The 22,639-nt window shown below is 38.7% G+C and overlaps 2 protein-coding genes across 2 annotated transcripts; one reads left to right on the forward strand and one right to left on the reverse strand.

Annotated features, from left to right (window-relative positions):
- Positions 1–2,871: 2,871 nt before the first annotated feature.
- Positions 2,872–8,913, reverse strand: LOC140238682 (membrane-associated transporter protein-like). The gene is made up of 6 exons (XM_072318582.1): positions 8,544–8,913; positions 7,063–7,215; positions 5,127–6,257; positions 4,458–4,568; positions 3,948–4,156; positions 2,872–3,087 (listed from the first exon to the last, which is right to left on the reverse strand). Exons 1-6 carry the CDS (start codon positions 8,911–8,913, stop codon positions 2,872–2,874), a joined length of 2,190 nt encoding a protein of 729 aa, XP_072174683.1.
- A 3,408-nt stretch (positions 8,914–12,321) lies between these two features.
- Positions 12,322–21,857, forward strand: LOC140239011 (mitotic spindle assembly checkpoint protein MAD2B-like). Its single transcript, XM_072318909.1, has 8 exons — positions 12,322–12,601; positions 14,148–14,266; positions 16,232–16,303; positions 17,048–17,151; positions 17,844–17,938; positions 18,593–18,666; positions 20,880–20,972; positions 21,607–21,857. The coding sequence occupies exons 1-8, from the start codon at positions 12,541–12,543 to the stop codon at positions 21,652–21,654; spliced, it is 666 nt and encodes a 221-aa protein (XP_072175010.1). The 5' UTR covers positions 12,322–12,540; the 3' UTR covers positions 21,655–21,857.
- Positions 21,858–22,639: the final 782 nt, after the last annotated feature.

Below are 22,639 nucleotides of genomic sequence, written 5' to 3' on the forward strand. Positions count from 1 at the left end.
GTTTAATGTTAGCTTTCATGCTTCCCATCACCCATTGACCGTTATATTCACAAGCAAGGGACGAGGCTGGGTTGTTTTGATGGACACTAACTAAAGGTCTTTTGTTGACTGATTTCCTTAACAGATAACAAAATGTCTGACCGTATCTCCAAATGGTCGACTACAGCATATAATGTGAGGCAGAGATTACACGGAAAGAGGGTATGACCTTTTGTGTTTGTCCGAAAACTTCGAAATCAACAAAACTAAGATTTGAGCCCTCGGGTGACGCTCTGTTTGACCAACGAAGATTCAGATTTACTGCAGTAAATAAAAACATCAACGCTATATAGATTTTGAAATTTCCTTACTGTAAATCTCAAACAACCTTGCATCCCATGCTTAGCCATATTGCGTATTAACATCTAGCTGCCTTTGATGGTCCTCAAACAAGACAGTTATGTAATAGATCAAAGCAAGGCATCTATAAGACATTGATATTTTTTTCATTTATTGATTCCTCTATCATTTACTACTCTATTTATTATATCTATAATCTATAATCCTTCTATCTTTTTCTATCTATTTCATCGATTCATATATCATCTTTTATTTATACGTATATTTACTTATCTGTTCATACTTTATGTTGATCTGTGTGTGTGTATAGAAAATGTGTTCTGCTTCAGTTTAATTTGTTAACACAAATCATGAACTTTGTTCAAACCTGATAATAGTAAATACAAACACACATGTACGAGCACATATACATCATTAATATCATGTACTATATAAGCCTTGTACCTCCTTGCACATAATATACCCCCCCCCCACACACACACACAATACACTCACACCAAACGACAAACACTCTTACCAACTATCACACTTACATTTATTTATTAGATAATTATTTATTTGTTGTTGTTGTTGTTGTTGTTGTTGTTGTTGTTTTTTTTTGGGGGGGGGGTCTAAGTGAAATCAGGATTTTTTTTTGTACATTTTCATTTGTTTCGAGACCGCCATCTACGTCAAGCTCTGCTTATGATGACGCGCACATGTTTTTGTTTTGTTTTGTTTTGTTTTGTTCTTTTTATAATTCTCCATTTACGCAGTGACTTCGGCGTAATATTGTATCAAATACATGTATTTTTTTTTTTCGACCGACGAGGTTACAAATCACAACTTCAGATTATTATTGCTCTATGTCTATGTTAGTTCTATTTGTATGTCGATTCATTCTTATATTTTGTGTTCATTTTTTTCTTGAGAAAAAAAAATGCAAGAATAAAACAACCATGCATGCAACGAAACGAACAAGAGAGCATAACATGTAAAAAATGTAGAAATGTTATTAAGATTTATCGTTTAATTTTTTTTTTTTTTTTTTGGGGGGGGGGGGGGCAAAGATAAATGCCGAGGAAAACTTCTCCGACACATCGGTGATGACATCAATGTTATTGAAGCATAGCTGTCCAAAATGCAATTTAGATGATTGTGCGATATATACGTTTTACACACCATGCCGAAAAATACTCATCATGTAAGTAATTATACATAATATTTATATTGAAATATATTCTACATGTATCTATAAAATTAATATGCATCAGTTATGCGTAGTGTGCCTTCTTGTTGGTCCAAATAGTACGATCCTCTTAGCTTTAACAATACATGACAAGGAATTGCTGTGTGTGTGTTAATCTGAAGCTTTATGTCACTCACGTTACCCAGTGCGTGTGTTTGTGCGTGCGTTCATTCTTTGTGTGTGTGTATTTTTGTTTTGTCTGTGTCCCTGTCGCTTGTGCATTATGACAGATAAGCTCCATTTCAAATATGTCGAAATATTTCTGTCAAACATTGTTTTAATTGTTTGATTAAGCGGAATTGCGTTGAATCTCTATTTCAACCTCTATGATAAAAGAGCGAACATGCACAATAAATATGATGCATGACGTTGACATACTAATACAATGAATTACACGAACGGCTGAAAATAGCTTATGGCAATGAGAATGGAAAAATGGATGGATCTTCACAAAGTAATCAGCTAACTTCGTTTCAGTTCATGAAAAATGTGTGAAATAATGCACTGAAAAGAAGACATGATCTCGTGACAGTTGAATGACTATAAAATATGACTTTTCACAAATGAACAGAAAAGGAAAAGAAAATACATTTTCATTCAGACATTCAAAATCCCATAAGATATTCTGTACTTGTGTGAGCGTTATGTATGTTACTTTGTATTACTTTATATGGAAATAAAATCATTTGAATTGAATTGAATTGAATTGAATTGAATTGAATTGAATTAATTGTTTGACTCGATGTTCGATGCTTTCTACCATTATAGAACCACGATAAATCCAGTGGTCATAACTTCTAGTATATCTTGTCTGCTTTCTCACGTATCTTGAATTACTGGGCTATATTTCTGCAAAATTTCTGAAAATATTTCTGAAAATGTCTCTCCCTCTATGGTCACTTCAAGGTCAATTGAAGTCATTCTGTGTTTTGTGCGCAAATGTTAATGATGTCTCCATGTACACCAAAACACCATGAGAACCGTTTTGACGAAGAGCAAAACATTCTAAATCAAAGACTACAAATTAAACGCACTGGTTTCACACAGATTCAGTTTAATATCTGGGATGTATGAGATACACTTTATATATAACATATGATTATATATATATTTACAAACGAGAGTCCCGTAAGGTTACGACCTTAACCTCATTGGCACAACAAATTGTCATCTAACTTGGCAATTTATTAAGCGATTGGTTCTTCACACGTGCGATTATTCGCCTGTCCCACATGCGCTCGACGAACTTGCCGGGCGCGCATCATTGTAAATAAGTCATAACGCCGTAACCATGGTTACGGTTCTCATCTGATCTCGTAGCTGATGAAACAGGCGGAGAGTAACGACGACAAGAATCCCGTAAGGGAGGCGAAGGCGACGATAGTCAGCTGAGTGCCGGTGACCTTCACGAGCGGTCCGAGTAGAGCAGACACCGTGATTTGGGACATGAAGGCCATCCAGCCGAGAGCACCGCAGTCAGTGGCCAGGCCCCTGACCATTCCACCGGGTGGATGTGTGAACTGCAAGGTGTCGAAAGTAATGCAATCAATTAAAAAAAAAGGAATAATGTAATCTTGTAAATAATGTTGCAAAATAATGTTGTAAAAAATAACAATGTAACCAATTAAAAAAAAAGCAAACAAAATAATCAAAACATAAAGCATCGTTTGAATTGCTCTCAGTTTGATTTCTGTAAATCTCTTTCAGTAACTGTTGTGTTTTATATCAAGGAGAACCGGAGGGATTTATTCCTTATTCAATATCATTCATTCTAATCACACTGAAAATGCGCCGATGTTTTGCCTGCTTCTTCTGGTTGGAAAACAAAGATCTCAATGAATGAACGCTTCCTCATTTGACAATCCATTTGTACGATGTGTCTGGCGCTACGTGTATGAAATACGGATGAACGCTAATTAATTGCAACTTAAACTTACTTCCGATCAAATATCAGTTTGTTTTTTGTTTAGTCTGTCTTTAATCCACTCGATTTTGTCTGACGATTATATTTACTAGTGGAAAAATGAGCAAGAAAATGGGATTCCATCGGGATAATATTTACTAACACTTAAGGACTGGTGATTGATGATTACAATGGAACTAATTTTTCCATTTTTATTTTATCTTCCATGGCTGCATTATTGTAGATCACTTTCTAAGTTTAGTTCGTCCGAATTAGAATGTTTCCTTTTAGCTTTTACATGATCTGACAACGAACTATATAGTGTGATATGTGAACAACTTAATATAATATTTTGAAGTCGTAATGTCCACATTATCTTTTGCCACACCACAGATACTAATTTAGGGCTATTCAATCTTCCCAATATGTTTGTAGGGGAAGTTGGCTAGTTGTGGATGATCTTGGATTGCTACTCACGCTCGGCGACTCGTGGTAGATGGCGAGGATGTTTGTTGGTATCTTCATGATGACCGCGTAGTGGATGCCGAACGTGACGCAGAGCGACATCGTGGCGTAGACGTTGTCGACGAGAAGAACCAACGCGCCGCAGCCCACGGCGAAGATGAGTTGCCCGAACACGTAGACGGTGCGCAGACTGAGAACCTTATCCAGATATGACAGCAGCACTGGAAGACAAAATAATGTCAAGATACGTCATCATGTAGGATAAAGCAAATATATTCCGACAAGAGAGAAAATGAGGGGGAAACAGAGTGGGTGCGGGGCAGTAGATTTTGCTTTCCCACCCCTTTTTTTTGTACCGAAGACTTTTTTTTTCTTGTTAGCTCATGAAACCCGGAAGTGGGTCTCCTCCTACCTTTGAAAAAGGCCATTATTAATCAGTCAATCAATCAAGCAATCAATCAATAAGTCGATCGACCAATTGCATATTGACGTAGACAATGCCAAAAGGTTAAAATGGCTTACATCCTACAAGGACAGCTGTTGATGAGTAGATGCACATCCCCCAGCATCCCATCTTTACTCCCTTGTCGTACCTCTCCAGTGCAGATGAGTTTGCCGGAGCGTCTGGGTCTCCTGTTCAGAGGGGGAAGGAATGAGGCGGAGGGAAGGGGAGGGAAGGGTATGGGAGGGGAGGGATAGATCAGTATTAGATAAATCTGGTCAATTAAGAACTCTCCATTGCAGTTTGAGTCAAGTAGAGTCCAGAAGTACAGAGTGAACATTCAAGACACAACCTGCTGTACATGAGGTCCATTTTAGATACTCGAGTGGTGAAAAAAGTTTGCTTCTAGTAAAGGCTGCATCTTTACATGTTTGCATAAGTTTAAGAACTTTGTTCATTGACTTTGCGTTATAGTCTTGTATGAAAAAGAAATTCAGAACTAAAATAGATTGATAAAATTAAAGCGTCACGATGTTTGCGACCATATAAAAGTAGGATGGGGTTTGCTGCCATTGACTGAGGTCACAAAAAGGGCAATATATATATATATATATATATATATATATATATATATACAATAATAAATAATGCAATTTCCGACGGCAGGCTGTCAACTCCCGAATATGACTGCAGCAAGGTTTCTTTATTTGTTTGTTTTTAACGATAGTAATTTAAGGATTATCGCTCACCCTTATACACCACCTGACCCATGTAGTCGGTGAAAAAGAACATGACGGTCAACATCGCCATCCACGAGACATAGTGGTTGAAAAGCAGACGACGCAGGACGCACGGCGTAAAGATGAAGGATTTTAAGAGGTCTCTCATATTCATTACCTCCCCGTCAGCTGAAGGAGGGGACGTTGGGTGCGCCCTTCCGCCTTGGTTATGATGATACTCAGCCTGGTTAACAGTCACTGATGGTTCGTCCTCGTGGGCGTTGTCCCGTTCGGAACGGTTCATGTCTCGCATGATTCTGCCGACGTTATTGCCAAGGATTCGGTTTGAACCGCCTCTGTCGTCGTCCGTCTGGTCGTCAGTGTCATACGCGCTGATGCTTCCCTCACCTATACGTGCTTGATTTTCGAGAGCATTGCTAAAATTATCATCTAAACTCGTCACACGTTTTCCTCTTGATTTGTCATCGTTTTGAAGGACTTCGTTTACGATGTGAGTTTTTGTGGTAGAAATGTCGTCAGCGGCAGTGTTCCGCTCCTCCGGTGAGGGGAAAAACTGGATGTGACAGGGTTCGGGAGGGGGGACGTCTCTCACCTCTGTGACGCGCATCTTGTGTTCCTTTCTCGAGTGCCGGAATTTTGCATTCCGTCGGATGGGTCGCTCTGGTGGAGGGATATCAGAATCCTCCTGCTGTTCACGGTTAGAAAGTAGGGGTTGGTGATCGTTTGTATGAATTGCGGGGTCCTCTCGACTCTCGTTTTGGTCGTCTATCCGTCCACTAATCGTGGGCCCCGCATCATTTGAATTATTGTTACCCTGGTTACCGAAGCCATCACCATCACAGTACAAAACATCATCGAAGACGTCTTCTTCCCCGCAACAACAGCAACACAATGAAGCTGACGACACCGACGTCGATGATGACAGTGGCGATGTCGAGGAAGAAGACGATGACGAAGAAGAGTCATTGCTGCATTTCAAGGGTGTTTCGGGAATGCTACAGAGGGTGAGGATGATGCCGAGGGTGTAGAAAGTGACGTTGAAGAGGCAGATGACCCTCAGTTGGCTCCCGAGAGCTCTCCCGAAGGGCAAAGCCATCCAGTCGATGGCGTTGAAGATATAACCAAGACTCCCGCCGACTCCTGTTAAAAAAAAAAAATAAAAAATACCAACGGAGACCTTCTACATTAATTCGCTCATTGTTCAGGATTTGATTTCTTTTATATGAACTTGTGCAGTTAACATAAGCAAGGTTGTTTGCAAATGTCCTTGAAATTATACACAATTTGAAGTCGGACTATTAAAGTTCTTTTTTTTTTTTGAACGGTGCAAGAAGACAAATGAGAAAACCATTCTAAGATTGTTATCACACTTCATCAGTTCATTGAACTTGCAAACTGGGAGGATAGCGGTGGAGATATTATTCAGTGTGATTATAACCTGAAAAAAAAAAAGATCTTTAAGCGAAATAAGAATGGACAAGTTAACTCATTGGGCGACAAAACACTGAATTTGAAACAAAGTCCATGTGAATATAAACAAGCAAATGAACTTCCGAACGGAATACAATTCCGAGAAGTACTTAACTGATGTGGTAAGGTGCATTGTTCACGTGACCTGACATATATTATGTGACCTGTATATTATATTCTCACTGTAAACTGTATGAAATTCCTAGCATCTAAAGGGGAAATATGGTTTAAAAAGAGTGGTGTCATTTATTCGTAATATTTCAGTTGTTGGAATAATGCCAAATATATTCAATATTTGTGAAACATAATGGAGCAAAACATATTGGACACGAACAACAATGATAAGATAGCCTACAGTATTCGTTAGAAAACCCTATACCAATGCCGTTGGTAAGTCTTTAATGTTTTAAAAAATCTCGTCATATTTCCACCATATGAATCGCGGTACGTTCTGTAATAAGAAGGTAGTGTGTACCTGCTAATGCGACCCTGATATTGAGTGCCGTGTTGACGTCATCGTAATTGCAGACGTCGATGAGGTAGGCTCGACCGGGAATGTCGCTGGCGTCGGCACAGAAGTCGACGAAGACTACGCCGATCATGGTAAGGATGATCGACCACAGCGTATCTGAATTCATTGATCAAAGTACACAGTCACCATCTCAATTTACCGAGATGTATATAGGTTGCTTATATTTCACTTGAAATGCGAACTCTATATGACAGGCCTACTGACTTTATGCCAACGGGAAGTTAATCGTGCTGGTGAGCTTTGCAAATTTTCAAAATCATAATTTAATCATACTGAATTTGCATCCTGTCTGGTATGGACATTACTGGAGAAACCATGTTATTCAAAATATTCCTCTTGATTTACGTGCAGACATTGGTGTCTAGCTGTGTCAGGGTGATGATAATAAAACTATTGACAACGCACTGCCAGCATGGAAGAGGCTACCCTGGACAGAAAAAAACAAAAACAAAAACAAAGAAGTCCATGATTGGTATATGGCTTGCGTAATCAACGAAGCTCTGAACTTTGCTCTCCGCTCTTCCAAATTATTACTTTGTTTGCAGTGTCAATAGTCATCGCGTGGGAGATCACGAAGTTTATTCGGTAACACCCAGCCTTGCAGTGAAATACACACGAAAAAGACACGTGCTGGTCTCCTCAGTGGAAAAAGTATTTTGGAGAACAAAATATAACAAGGAAAAGGAGAGTCAGTCTCAAAAAATATGTCAAGACCGAGACTACCATATAATGTATAATTTCACACTTATTGTTATCACTTTAAATTGTTTTCTCTAATAGACGTCACATTCATAAGATACAGAACCATGGAATCACACAATATTCACATAGCTATGCTGTATGAATGAAAACTTATTTTCAATCTTGGCTTGTGTTTGTGCGCCTTTGTTTATTCGCATTAATATTTTGCAAACCTCTCTTTGATCATGCCATACTCTATTAGGACAGCAATATTCACAAGCATGTAGATTGTAATATTACATAGTGACATGACAAAATACGGAAAATAGAAATAATTACAGAGGAACTAGGAATATAGAATTAGGCTGAAAAGAAAATGAACATTCCCTCATATTTTTTTTTTTTAGCCTGTGAACATTACACTTTTGCTTTTGAAAAGAAAATTAACGTCTATCGCATCTGTCTATCTTTCTTCTTTATACCTTCATCAATGGAAATAATATTAAAGTGGTCAACTTTATCGTGATATTTTGCTCATTCTTTATCATATCTTATTTTAAGCCAGTTGAAAGGTATTGTCCATTCAGATCCTTTTTTTTTTCAAAAAAAAAAATGCTACCGACAATTGTACATGTCATATAGCCTTCTGAATTTCTTGGCCGATGGGAAAAACACTATAAGTGGAGCTGTTGATCCTGGTATCAACCTTGTTATATGCAGCATCCCTCATCCATTATGTTTACCCTGTTTGTTGCTGCTTACGGCTTTCCCGATGTCGCCGCCATTGAGATAAAGGATCATTCCGGCGATGACGCCCACGCTGAGGAGTAGTATGAAGGGTCGTCGCCGTCCCCAACTGCTGCGGCAGCGGTCACTCGTGGGCCCAAGCATCGGCGTCAAGAGACAGCCTAGCACGGGCCCAAGCAGCCAGGAGATGCTGTAGAGATGAGTGGGCAGCCCGAGTTTCAGCAGGATGGGCGTCACCACGGCTGTCTCCGTGGCGTAGCAGAAATCCGTGCCGAACTGCATGGCGTCGATTTGGAGCAGCCGGAGGAAGCTGCGCTTTGGATGTGGCGAGGAGGACGTCGCCGGTCCATTTTTGTCGGAGCTCATCACGTCGTTGGTCCGTGATATGGCACCCCTATCACCGTGGACTAGACAGTGCTAGAAGTATTGGGTTATTTCAACTACCAACTAGTTGAAAAAACAGCCTTGCCGTTTACTGCATTACCCAAACACCGATTAGAAAAACAGCAGCTAAAGTTCTCTGTTTACAGATTTCCTTAACAGATAGTATGAAGCGTTCATCCCTATGACATCGTGCTGTGTTGACCACAGGATTGATCGCTTTAAGAAGATCTTAATTTTTTTCTTGACCCCAACCTTTAAAATTTTGCGCGCAAGCATGTTAGTATACTAATTGATAACCAGAAATATACTCCCGAGAATAACAGTATTTTGTTTCTCTCTACAAGTGAGTATTAGTGCCGATTGCACCCTATGATCAATCGTGTCTGGCAGTGCCTGCCTTCCACCCCCAGTAACGACACAGTAATGACCTCAAATCGAATTCAAACAAATAGTGTACTCTTTAAGACTCATAAGTATTTGTCTGGTTTCCAGACCGAATTCTTCGTTAAAATCTAATTTTACCTAACCGAAACAGGTATCACGCAAAATAAAAGAATATTATATTTACACTGCTTTACACTTTTATCTGCCGAAGAGAGAGATTATGGAATAGGGACCGGAATATGTAGAAAATCTCTTTTGGTGCCAAATATTATTGTGTACTGCTATATAGAATATCACAAGTGAGCCTGGAACCTAGCCTACCTGGACCAGTATTTAACTTTATCTATATTTAGCGAAATAATGTGGATGGTTTCTGATGTTGGCGACTCGTAAAACCTGTACCCTAGTCACAGAGTGTGTTGATAACAATATTTGTTTGGGGAATCATCGCCAGTGTAAAGAAAACAAACCCAATACTCGGTTGGGGTGTATGACTTTGCAGCATACAATCTGTACTCGCGATCTAATATTCAACTGAAGTAATTAGTTTATTCATAATTATCATAATTTAAGACGACAAACAAAAAATCTTAAAACTTTGACAGAAAAATGGTGTTAAAACTTTTGATCTCAGTACAAAATATTTACCTCCGAAAATTTCAGCTGTCGACGCTATTACCTTTATTATCCGATGACCCGAAATTTCCGAGGTAAATAGTTTGTATTGAGATCAAAGTTTAGCTCCATTTTCAGTCGAATTTCTAATGCAGCTGAGCTTCTACTCTAACTTAAAACCTTGTTTACATTATCAAATGCATATAGGTGTACGTTCCATCACGCCTGTTTTAACTACCGTATGTATGCGTCTCCAACATTTGACCTAATCGGACATGAAATTTGAAAATCTATGAAATTTTAACTCTCACGCAGTTTCACCAATAGTAATGTTGGTTGCAGTCGGATACTTTATTTTAGACAAAGTTGATACAATGTGTAAGTTGAAGGGAGATGTCATCGACTAACAACTCTTCCATAGGTTTATGTGCGCGCGTACACACACACACACACACACACATACACACAAACACAAACACATACAAAAACTAGGCAAATCATATTTTCGTTAATGATTTGACATTTTAACACCATTTTCGCCATGGAAGTTCTAAATTCCAGGTTAATGCTAAATAACGGAGACTTTGTAACGAAGGATGAAAAGTGTAATTCTTTTCACTTAAAAAAAGGAACTTTGTAAAAATTAGTGGTAGAGGAGTTGGATTCTCGTGAAAGTCATACTATCATCATCTATTATCATATTTCCAGATGATATAATTGTTTCGTGAATACATGTAAAACTTTAAAATTTCGGAACTTTCCTATAAACCTATTCGGTTTTAGAATACTTGAACTCGATATGTCGGCCGTAACGGGGCAGGGGGGGGGGGGGAGCGGGGATTCCAAAATAACAAGGAAAGACGCTTCAGTGGGTCATCTTTTCTGTTTTTACATTTTCTGCGCATAAATCAACTACTGCACTCCCGTTATGACGAACACGGTTAAAACGAAATGTCATTACAACGATGTAAAATTACCTAAATCATTATTATTACTAGTAACATATCTTTTGTTCGGCTACAACGAAATTTCGATATAACGAAAGAAAACTGCCAGTCCCGAGAACTTAGTAATAACGGAAGTTGCCTATATGGAATTGCTTTGCGATGGAGCTATATGTACAGGTATAACTCCATGGTTAGGCATATTGACCACCCTCCCCCCTCCAGTAATGACTGAAGTGGACATTATCATAAACAAACAAGCACCAAAACCGAACAGGTGTATTGACTCTAGGGTCTGATTTCGATAAATAATCTTCCATTCATGTTTGTTAGTTAGTTAGTTTGTTTGTTTGTTTGTTTGTTTGTTTGTTTGTTTGTTTTTACTCCATCAAAGCCAATGTTAACACATGGTGCGTCTGGGATTGCATTCATTCTATTGTATCATTTTCCCACTTTTTGCTTTCTCTCTCCACCCCCTCATCCATCTCACCTTTCTGATCTCTTATTAATACTTTCGTCACCATTTGCAACACAGTTGTACAATGCCAGGGTTGAGATTATAAGATATGGACCAAAATGAATATCTAAATGTGTGCCAGTAAGAATGAGTTTATTGAACAACTCAAATTTTCGGTGGCCTCCACCTTCTGCATTACTAGTTTATTTCTTGATTCTTCCCTATATTGGAGCCAATACGTGAATTCGCAACATGTTTAAATGTGTGCCATATATTTCTACTATTTTCTTTCAGATAACTTGGGTGTACCCACACACACACACACAAAAAAAAAAACTCTTCCAAACCAAGATTTTGCCGGTAAGATCATCTGTCAGCCATTACTGAAGTACTAATATGATTAACAAAAGACATAGCAATGCATCTCCTTTTTTTTTTTTTTTTTTTTTTGACTGAGCATAACTTGCATATATATCCATGTTTGTAATATGATTAACAATAAACACTCCAGGGAAACATGCAAGTTGTGCTCAGTCTAGGGGAAGGTGTACTCTAACATCTTTTGTGAATCTATCATACGAGTATTTAATTAGCAATGATTTACATAATGTCGCCGACAGAATATTGTTTGGAAGATCTTTGTGGATGTATCCAAGTAATCTCAAGAAATAGTAGAAATATATCTTGAAATATATGGCACATATACTGAGTAGGCCTACAAGTTGTGATTAGATAAAGTCAACATACATTTGCATTGCATTCTTCCTTTGCATCATCATCGCATGAAGAAAAGGGAAAAGCACACTGCTAATGTCAACTGCTAGCGAGGTTCTGTACATTCCTGAATACAATCATGGACCTTTTTTGTACAGGTCCATGATACAATGTAGGTACGTCCATCTTCTTGTCCTGTGGTAGAAGAGTGTGATTCCGTCTCATTATTTTTAGGAGTTACGGACACCATACATTCGACTTGTCTGGTCGCGGGGTTCCTCCATGCCTTCTGTCAACACGTATCGGTGGCGCGCGGGGCAATCAACTTCCTCGACCGAGCAGCCAGCCTCCTTCGTGGTACGGAACAGCGCTGGGCTTGTCGCCCGATCGACTGGCGGGTGAATTTGCTGCAACCCGCTACCGCGAAGGTTTAATGAGCGTGGGTAGTTGACTGTGGACATTTCTTTGACAATTTTGCCACAATAATTCAAGATTATGGATCCAAATGGAACATGTGGAGAGTCTGTTGGAAACCAGGAATTGAACTTGGCACATGGTAGGTATTGTCTTTCCGTCAGTTGTTTTAAATTTAGGCGCAAAAATTCGAACGACGTGGCCATTTCCTGCGGCGTTACTTTCTCACGGAAAGGTTCGCTCTGGCTTCTTCAGTCGCAGATTAATTTCAGTGCCTCGCTTTGGTATCGGCACGGAAAGATTTAATGTGAATGGATGTGCTCCTTGAATTCACACATTTCAACTACATTCACAACACTGATTATAGGAAAAACATTAATTTGAATTGAGCGGTGGGAAATCAAAATTAGACCATCACATGGTCTAATTTATGTAATTTTGTTTATTGGGGGGGGGGGGGGGGGGCAGGGGGGCACTGGGTGCTGTAACAAGTTCCAACCGGGAGAAAACAAGGACTAAACACTAACGGCAGTCATGTTTCATGAAGTTTCTGCCGGCTGTCTTGTCAGGGTTATGTAAAGTAAAATATCCATATGCAGCAGGGTGCCTTTTTTTCTGGCAGGGGCACTTTCATTTATCAATAAAACGGCTAATAATAACGAACGTAGATCTGTGCTTAGTGTAGCCTGACCAGACCGCTGTGCGCTGTCGCTTCAGCGGCTGCGTGTAGTTATGCTTGGTCCCACTTTAGAACACAAGCAGGAGTGTGAATACTCGTAAGAGTAGCGTTATGGTAAGTGACACTAGTGCAGTAGTGGGCCTTTTCATCAATTCAATGAATGAAATGACCCTTGCTGCAAATAGGTGTCCTCTACAAAGCCTGCCGCAAGCAGGATATTTTACTCTAGACCCCTAATTCATGTAATTTCATCATTCAAATTGGAAATGGTATTAGTAAATCAAGCACACTCAGTAAATTTGCAGTACAGATCATTGCAAATCTTATGAGCAAAGCACCCATGAGAATGATCCTGTCAATTGTGAAGTGGATAAAGGCAAGTCAAGTCACAAGTGGGAGTATTTCTCACTGAAAATATTCAAGACAGGCTGTTTTATGTCGGCTAAAGACAAAAAGTAGACGTTCAATTAAAAAAAAAAATGAAAGAAGAAAAAGGAAGCATCCTCATTTTCATACAAACCCTCATCTTGATAAAACAAACTTTTTTTCTCTCTCATTTGTTTTTCTGAGCAATGAATTTTATCACTAATCAGGAATTTCTCTTTATGCAGTTGTTTGAACTAAGCATGAATCTGTTATAAGTGGTTTATCAGGCTTTCCTTCAGGATGAAACTTTGATTTCCTGATGTCATGGTTGTGTATTTGTATTTTCACTTTTGATATTGTGAAGTGCCGCCACCACCACTATCCCTGTACCAGACTACGCTGGTAGTTATCTTTTAGACCCCTACTTGTTACACATACGAAAAAGCCGCCCGGAGGCCGGCCTCAGGCCGGCCTCAGGCCGCGGCTTTTATGTGTAACAGTGGTCTTAGATAAGACAAGCAGCCCTCCTCATCGTCAAGAGTCAGATTTGGATGTTACCATTCCAATCTTTGAAATGATACAGTCAGGTTAACACATTGTAAACTATGATGGCTGTGTCTTTTATCTGTGTGTTTTTCTTCAGTGTCTGCCGACATTCTGTGTGAATTCCTTGAAATCGCGGTCCACCAGATTCTGTACATCAGAGATCTCTACCCTCAGGGAATTTTTGAGAGAAGACAAAAGTACAACATTCCTGTTCAGGTAAGAAAAGCTGTTAACATGTAGAATGAGTCACAATGGGAATGTACAAACTTTAACTTTCAGTGTAATTTTGTGGAATTCATTATGGTTGTCTGTTATTTTAGTTGATATTTAGTACGGATGTAGGACTACCATTATTAAGCTGGCTCAGGTAAAAGCATTTTTACCTTTCATAATACAACCACAAGGTCTCAGGTTGGAGGTTCAGCAAGACAAGCTGAGGAGGGCAATGATGATGTGTTTAGAATGTCATTCCTTCTGTGTGTTCAGGGGTGAAACACTGTCCCTCAGCCCAGACATACATGTACACATTGGAGGTCCAAACTGTGACAGAGTCACACCTCATGTACGTAAAAAATGCCAGCCACACTTCTGACACACAATGGAGTTGACTTGATGCCCCCCCCCCCCCCAAAAAAAAAAAATAAATAAAAAATAAAAAATAATAAGATGGAGTTGACTTGATGCCCCCCCACAAAAAAAATAATAAAAAATAATATAAAATAAAAAAATAAATGAATGAATGAATGAATGAATGAATGAATAAATAAATGAATAAATAAATAAATAAATAAATAAATAAATAAATAAATAAAAAATAAAAAAAAAACTAGATATATCGCTACGGCTACTGATATGCCTCCGCCATAATGCATGGTTCTCCTAATAGGTCTATAGTACAATGTCTTGACAATGTGTGATGACAGTTTCACACAATTGGCAAAATATTAAAATGACAGGTTTGACACAAATGTGCTGAATGTTCACTTTCCTAGAACTAGGTTCAATTGGATGAATGATTAAAATGTCAGAGTGCAGGTATTTGGGGAACTGATGATTTTTACTTGACTTTTGACCCTTTTATAAGTTTATGCATTTAGTAATTTTCAAGGTATTGAGAAAAAGTATAATTTCAGTATCAAATGGGAAAACAGCATTATCTAAACCTGGTCTTTGACCTTTGACCTCACAGTTCCACAGAGAATCACTGTTTGGTAGAACATGCATAAATATGTAAGTTTCACGATGATACCTTGAGTTACTTTCGAGATATGGAGGAAAAAGTGCAATTTAGCACTTTCACTTTACCTTTGACCCTTTGACCTTTGACCTTTTGGCAAGAAACTTCCCCAAAAATATATATTGGGTAATACAAGCCATACATCAAGTTTAAAAAAAAAAAAAAACCTTCCGGCATATTGCATTTTAAGGAAAGTAGTGATATTTTGAGGAGTTGACCTTGAACTTTGACCCCCTGACCTTTGACCCATGACCCCAACTTCCCTGAATAATCACTGCCCATCGGTACAAGCATATATACTAAGTTCCATGAAGATACCTTGAACCATTTGCGAGATATGGAGAAAAACATGAAATTTCAATTTTTTTTTTTCACAAAATAACCTGTGACCTTTGACCTTTGACCCCGTGACCCTAAAATCCACACAAAGTATTATCCCCCAAGGATATACCCTCATACCAAGTTTGATGTAAAACCACCACACGGTTCTTGAGATATCGACAAAAACAAAACGGGACGGACGGACGTACGGACGTACACATGTACGGACGTACGGACGGACGGACGGACGGACGGACGGACGGACGACCCGAAAACATAATGCCTCCGGCCACTTCGTTGCGGAGGCATAATAAAAAAATTATCGTGTGATTGAGTACCTAGGTGATACTGACCACTTTGTGATTCAACCCCAGGTGATTAGTGAAAGTCAGCAAACAGTGTCACCTGGACACGCCTTGCCACACACATGATAGGAGAAGAGCTTTTGAAGGAAAGAGAAGGAGAAGAAGAAGAAGGAGGAAGAGGAGGAGGAGAGAGAGAGAGGGGGGGGGGGGGAGGAGGAGGAGGAGGAAAAGGGAAAAGAGAAAAAGAAAGAGAAGAATAATTTTGAACTTATGTTACTCCAATCTGAATTTCTACATTGTATGTCATTTATCCCTTAGATATCACGCCATCCAGAACTCAACCAGTACATCACTGATGCGGTCCTTGGCATCAAACCTCATGTTGTGAAGGTATTGGAATCAGTTTGATTGTTAGATGTGTGTTTTGTAGTTATTTCTGGGTGTTTTTTTTTATTTATTTATTTTTGTTTTTAGTCCTTGTGTTTGTTTCACAAATACATTTAGCTCACCTGAACTAATGGCTCAAGTGAATTATTGTGCTTGTTTGATGTTCAACATTCATTGTGCGATGTGTGTCATGCCTGAACTTTCTCACATTTTTATCTTGAAAACTTGTGACTGGATTTTGACTGAACTTGACCGGAATCATGGGGGGGGGGGGGGGGGAGGAGGAGAAGGTAATTGCTTACTAAGTACAAGTGATGGTTGTGCTTTATAGGGGAGCCCCTTGAGGGGGCCCAAAGGTACCCAAAATTAGGAGGGTATTTGCCCAAGGGACCTGCAGCAATCCCTGAATCTCAGGGTTTTGGGAAATTCAGTGTAGCTTGTCTCAGATAGAGTGCCATGAAGGCTAAGTGCATTGCTTCGAGGGGCAGAAGATCAGTGGGTTTGATTCTTTTTTTTTTTTTTTTTTTTTGATATATAAATCATACACACATTATTTGAATAGAACCCATTTTTCCCACTCTGTGAGTTTGGATGATTTATTTCCTTTAATGGCTCTTGCCATGCTGTCCTGTCAATTGGGTCAATGTTTAGTGATATAAAAAGTGTAGCCATATGGCTGTCCGTCTTCTTTGCTTGTGTCCTCCCAATGTTTATTTCCCCCCCCCCCCCCCAACTTGATCTTCACAGAATGAAGTGCAATGCGTCTCTGTTGTGCTGCTAAGCCCATCGAGCCAGCCCCTGGAGAGGTTCGTCTTTGAAATCACGCCGCCAGCAGAAAAGAAGCTTGAAGGGTAAAGCTGTGTCCACATGAGGAGTGGATATTTCTCACATACTACAAAGCAGTCCATGTCAATGTGATGACTATGAATGACATGTTTCAGAATGTGGCTAATGGGAATGTGACAATAGAATTCTATTCTGCATTAGTGAAAAATGCAAAAATTCTCTCTCAGTAGTGCATGCATCAGTTACAATGCAACAATGTTTTAAACATCAACCAGTACTGAAATCTTTTTGTACCTGCCAGGTCTCCATTAAATGTCTGTTGCTCCCTCACTCAAGGACTTTTAGACTATTTGTATTCATGTCTTTATGAAATGGCTTTGTTGGATTCAGTGTGATCTCTGATTTTTGGCTTTGTGTTTTCAAACATCTCCGAATTTTAATGACTTTACTTGCCCATCTGTTTCTCCCTATTTAATACACATGAATATAACTTGTTAGCCTCCATTTTCAATAAAATTTCATGATTTGAATGCCATTTTAAGCAACTGAGCAAGAGCACAGGAGTTTCTCCTTTTTCTTTTGGTAAATATTGAACAGCTCTCTTACAAATGTAAACAGTAAATCTCTGTTGAGGACGTTTGCTTTCTGAAAATGACAGCTTTAGTCAACGCTAGAACCCGAGAAGCAAACCATTCAGTGTCTATGAATTGCATACCGGTATATAATTACATTATTGCAAAATGACTTCTTTTGACAGTGTTGATGACAAATTGCAAAGGCTTGAGCAGAGTCTAAGGGCCTTCGTCCTGAGGCTGAACACATGTGATGCCATGCTGCAGAAGCTTCCCCCTGGTTAGTCATGTGACCCTTTTTTTCACTTGGCTCAGTAAAACTAATGGTCAGACAATTTTGAGCTGCAGTAGCCACCATAATATTGTATTTCAAGAGCACAATATTTCGCAAATTGGGGCCTGTTTCATAAAACTTGTCATCAGTGACAACTGCCACATTTCTATGACAAATTTGCTCTCAGCCAATCAGATGCAAGGATTTCAGTAGCTTGTCACATCTATGACAACTTGTCACTGATGACAAGTTTTATGAAACGGGGCCCCAGGTCTTTTAAGGCAATGTGTATAGTGACTGAATTTGCAATCTGAAAAATGAAATCATGGCCAAATACGTGTATAGCACATATTATAATATGGAACATTCATGTGCCAAATTACGGTTTTTCATGCTCACAGAACATTACGTCGGGTGAGAATGATAAGGCCTTGAACACTTCTGTGGATTAGAGCTTTGGATAGGAGTTACGAAGTAGTTTCTAGAATGCATTGGAAAAAAAAAGGTGGTTAGAGATATGAACCAATATTGTTTATAGCATGGAATTACTATTAGTAAAGGAAAGTGTCACTTTGATGTAATTACATGTATTTTACATTATGATGCATGGTATACTGGCAGTCCCATTTTATGTCTTTCATTATGTCACAAATGTTTCAGACTGTACCTTCTCAATACTGGTGTACACAAAAGGATCTGCTTCCATGGAGAGCAATGAAAAGCACCTTCTACAGGTTTGTAATACGTAGTTATTAACAATTTTTGGTTTTTTATGCCTCCGCCACGAAGTGGTGCCGGAGGCATTATGTTTTCGGGTTGTCCGTCCGTCCGTACGTCCGTCCGCTTTCGTTTACGCGATAACTTGAGTAATATGTATTGGAATTTTACCAAACTTGGTCCAAGTATGAAGTATGATAGGGCAATTATTTGATTAGATTTTGGGTGAAATCAGCTGAAGGTCAAAGGTCAAAGGTCAAGGTCAAATCATGAAATTGTATCCGTTTACGCGATAACTCAAGACTGGATGGAGCAAATTTCACCAAACTTTGTAGGAGGATGATGTATGATGGGACAATTACTTGATTAGTTTTTCAGTGAAATCAGACAGAGGTCAAAGGTCAAAGATCAAGGTCAAATCCTAAAATTTATCTGTTTACGTGATAACTCAAAACTGGATGAAGCAGCTTTCACCAAACTTGGTCCAAGGATGATGTATAATGGGACAATTAGTTGAGTAGATTTTAGTGACATTGGCAAGAGGTCAAAGGTCAAAAGGTCAAGGTCAAATGCTACAAATGTTGCAATTTCCACCATATCTATGCAATGCCCGAAGGTATTTTCTTGAAACTTGGTGTGAACATGTACTACTGCTTAAAGATTCTCCAAAGAGAGTTTCATGAAATAAGGTCAAAGGTCAAAAGGTCAAAGGTTAGGTGAAAATGTTGCAATATCTTTTTTCTCGCAAATGGTTCAATGTATCTTCGTGGAACTTCGTGGAATTTAGGGGTCATGGGTCAATAGTCAGGGGTTCAAAGGTCAAGGTCAACTCCTCAAAATGTTACTGTTGTATTTCCCTCATACATGTATACTAGTATATACCAATGCAATGATTGCATTATTAGTTTTAAAAGTGTTTAATATATGTACATGTATTACTTGATGGAGATTCTCTTGGAAATTTCCAGCCAGAAGGTCAAAGGTCAAAGGTTAAGGGTCAAAGGTCAGGTTTAAATGAAAAAAAAAATATTTTGTACTGTAATTACACTCTTTCTTCATACCTTGAAAATTATACTCAATGCATGAAACTTATAATAAGGTCGGTCAGAAGTCAAGTAAAAATTTTCAATTCCCCAAATATGTGTACCTGCACTCTTTAATAGACAATTATAGCAGACCCAGTTCGTGGAAAGTGAACATTCAAGATATTTCTGACAAACCTGTTATTTCGATATTTTGCCAGTTATGTCATCAACATTGTGAAGACATTGTACTATACGCCTATTGGGAGAATACATGCATTATGGCGGAGGCATCAGTCGCCGTAGCGACATTTCTAGTTTCCATTGTGTTTTAATCAAGGCTTTCCTATATCAAGCTTCAATTATAGATAGAGAAATGATGGAAGAATCACAGTTTGCTTGTGGATGAGAGAGAGAAATGAAAAAGTAAACAGCTTCAGAGTGTGAAGAGATATTATCACTCACGAGAACAGATGAACTTTATCAAAAGTCCATTTCTAGTTCATTCCTCTATGCTCATGTTCAAAGGCTGATGTTGTCATTTTGGGGAAAATAGTCCAAAGCTGGAATAAAGTAACAAGCCATCAGGTACACTGTATAAGATGGAAGTATGTCTCTGAAGGTAAGGCTATGTAAGAGTCACTTGTGCAAGTGCTCAAAGTAACAAAATAATAAATCTCTTCTCTAATGAAGATGGATCTCTCTGTGGGATCATTTGCTCTGAATGATTTTAGGTGTTGTAATAGCATAATAGGAATATTAGTGTTCAGCATGTATTGAATTCTCCTTTTATTACAGTTGTATCATCAAGGTGGATGAATGTGGAATCCCTCGTCAACCTGTAATAGGTTCAACAAAGCAAAGGAAAAAAAAAAATGAGGGGAAAGGAGAGGGCATTCATAATATCTTTTCAGAATTTCCTATGTACGTACCTCTTCATTTCATATTTCAACCCTTGTCTGGCCAAGAGTTGCTGGTATTTTGATTAAGTGTATCTTTTTGAAGAAGGATCTTCTTAGAATAATGATGATTGCTCTTCTGGCTGAGAGAAAAAAAAAAAGACAAGAATGAGACAGACTTAGTAAAAACTGATGATTTCTCAGAGCTCAGTATCAGTTGTCATGAGATTGGTGGTCAAATACTGTATTTAAAAGCGTGTTTGTGTTCACTGTGTCAAGTTTATGACTGAAACTTTGTCGTCATGGCAGGAATTCCCTTGGGTAGAGGCAGATGATGAAATGTGTCAGATGAAAGAGGCCAGGATGATCCCTCTGAAGTCAGTTTCATCAGACCTTTTAAAGGTAAGATGCGTATTTCTTGTATTCATCAATTCATTCATTCATTCCTTTTATTTATTCATTTATTTATTTATGTATTTATTTACTTATTTATTTATTTATTCATTCATTATTTATTTATCTTCATTCATTTATTCAATTATTCTTTATTTACCTATTTATTTAGTCATTTATGTATCTATTTTTCTATCTATCTATCTATCTATTCAATTTGTCATGTACATTCATTCATTTATTCATTTTTTTTTTTTGGGGGGGGGGGGGGAGGAAAGGAGGTCAAAACAGAGCTCTCCTTTCATTTGTGCCTTCATGAAGTCATTGTTCAACCTTAATAATGATGGACATAATACTGTGTGTAGCTTGTAGTTATAGCCAAAACTTTGTAGTGTTCATTGCCATAGGTGCATTTTTATTACATTCCAACAGATTCCATAGATTTTAAAACAGCATTTGCACCATCACATTGACATGCAGCACAAATGTATATGTTAATGTTTCATTCGGCAGTATTTGTCGCATTCAAAAAGAAGAGTGTGGAATCTTATGGTAATGATAATCCAACTGACGAAGCATGTCTTCCCATTATTAGTTTGTGATGTGTAATAATCAAAAGCTGTTTGACTTTTTACATGCACAGATGCAGCTGTACATCGAGCAAGCACCAAGAAAGATGGAGCTAACGTGACCCCCATGAAGGAAAAGAAAAAGAGAGAGAGAAAAAGAACAACTCGGCTGATGTATATCCCCCTACTCAAATCCATGAATGGACCTGTATGTATGAGACAGCACATTCTGGATGAAGAACTTTTATTTCAGTTTACACTGCTGGTGTACGGTGGTGACAAGTTGTAAAGCAGTGGTTGATCGTGATAAATCTAATGTGTGAACGATGGTTAGATTCAGCATAAAGTGCTCGTAACCTCTCTGTTGTAGACACTTTCTAGGTTTGACTGCAATCTAAGCCAGTGATATCCCTGGATATGCTACACGTGACACATTGGATTTCGAGGGATTTGTGTCTTAATAAACCCACAGGCTGTCGTTCATTTCAAACACGCTGACATCGAAGGACATCTGCAAACACAGACAAGCAAACAAAACATTAATTCCTGCTCATATCTTGGATTAGATACACTAATCGGATACCGTCAGGCTGTATTTTTGTTAATGGTTGGGCTCTTATGGTACGCAGTGCAACATGATTATATGACGATCTGATGTTTTTTAAAGGCCTTCATCATTCCAGAAGCATGATTTGTTTAACGTTGGTACCTAGCTGCCAAATCATTTGCTTTAGCCTACACTCCTGTTGGGCTGTCCATGGTTTATAGAAAGTGGGGAATTAGCCGTAGGCAGTTATCTCGATCGAGGGTCAATATTTTGACATACTGTCGCGGCATTGTGGCCACTATCGGTACCTATCACCACAGCTGAAAGCGTAAAAGTAATTCCCACGAATTCCCATTGAGTCTGATTTCATAAAAGATGTTATGATCGCAATTCTTGCGAGAATGGCAACTTCTCGTATAGCAACAGCCAATCAGGAAGCAGGATCCTTTTCATTACCATGACACTTGCCATTGCAGCAAGAGTTGCTATTATAGCAAATTTGTCGTTGCACCAAACTTTCAAACATGCCATTTCAAAATTTTTACCAATCTTTTGAAAGT

The sequence above is a fragment of the Diadema setosum genome, chromosome 15, assembly GCF_964275005.1.
Source record: "Diadema setosum chromosome 15, eeDiaSeto1, whole genome shotgun sequence".
Lineage (NCBI taxonomy): Eukaryota > Metazoa > Echinodermata > Echinoidea > Diadematoida > Diadematidae > Diadema > Diadema setosum.

Bases quoted from the DNA above. Each gene is read 5' to 3' on its own strand.
- LOC140238682 (XM_072318582.1), bottom strand. From the start codon at position 8,913: ATGAGCTCCGACAAAAATGGACCGGCGACGTCCTCCTCGCCACATCCA. The intron at 6,258-7,062 runs GTACACACTACC...TTTTTTTAACAG, and splicing joins TATCAGGGTCGCATTAGCAG to GAGTCGGCGGGAGTCTTGGT. The intron at 3,088-3,947 runs GTGAGTAGCAAT...GACACCTTGCAG, and splicing joins TCTACCACGAGTCGCCGAGC to TTCACACATCCACCCGGTGG.
- LOC140239011 (XM_072318909.1), top strand. From the start codon at position 12,541: ATGGATCCAAATGGAACATGTGGAGAGTCTGTTGGAAACCAGGAATTG. The intron at 16,304-17,047 runs GTATTGGAATCA...TGATCTTCACAG, and splicing joins TCAAACCTCATGTTGTGAAG to AATGAAGTGCAATGCGTCTC. The intron at 17,152-17,843 runs GTAAAGCTGTGT...TTCTTTTGACAG, and splicing joins GCAGAAAAGAAGCTTGAAGG to TGTTGATGACAAATTGCAAA.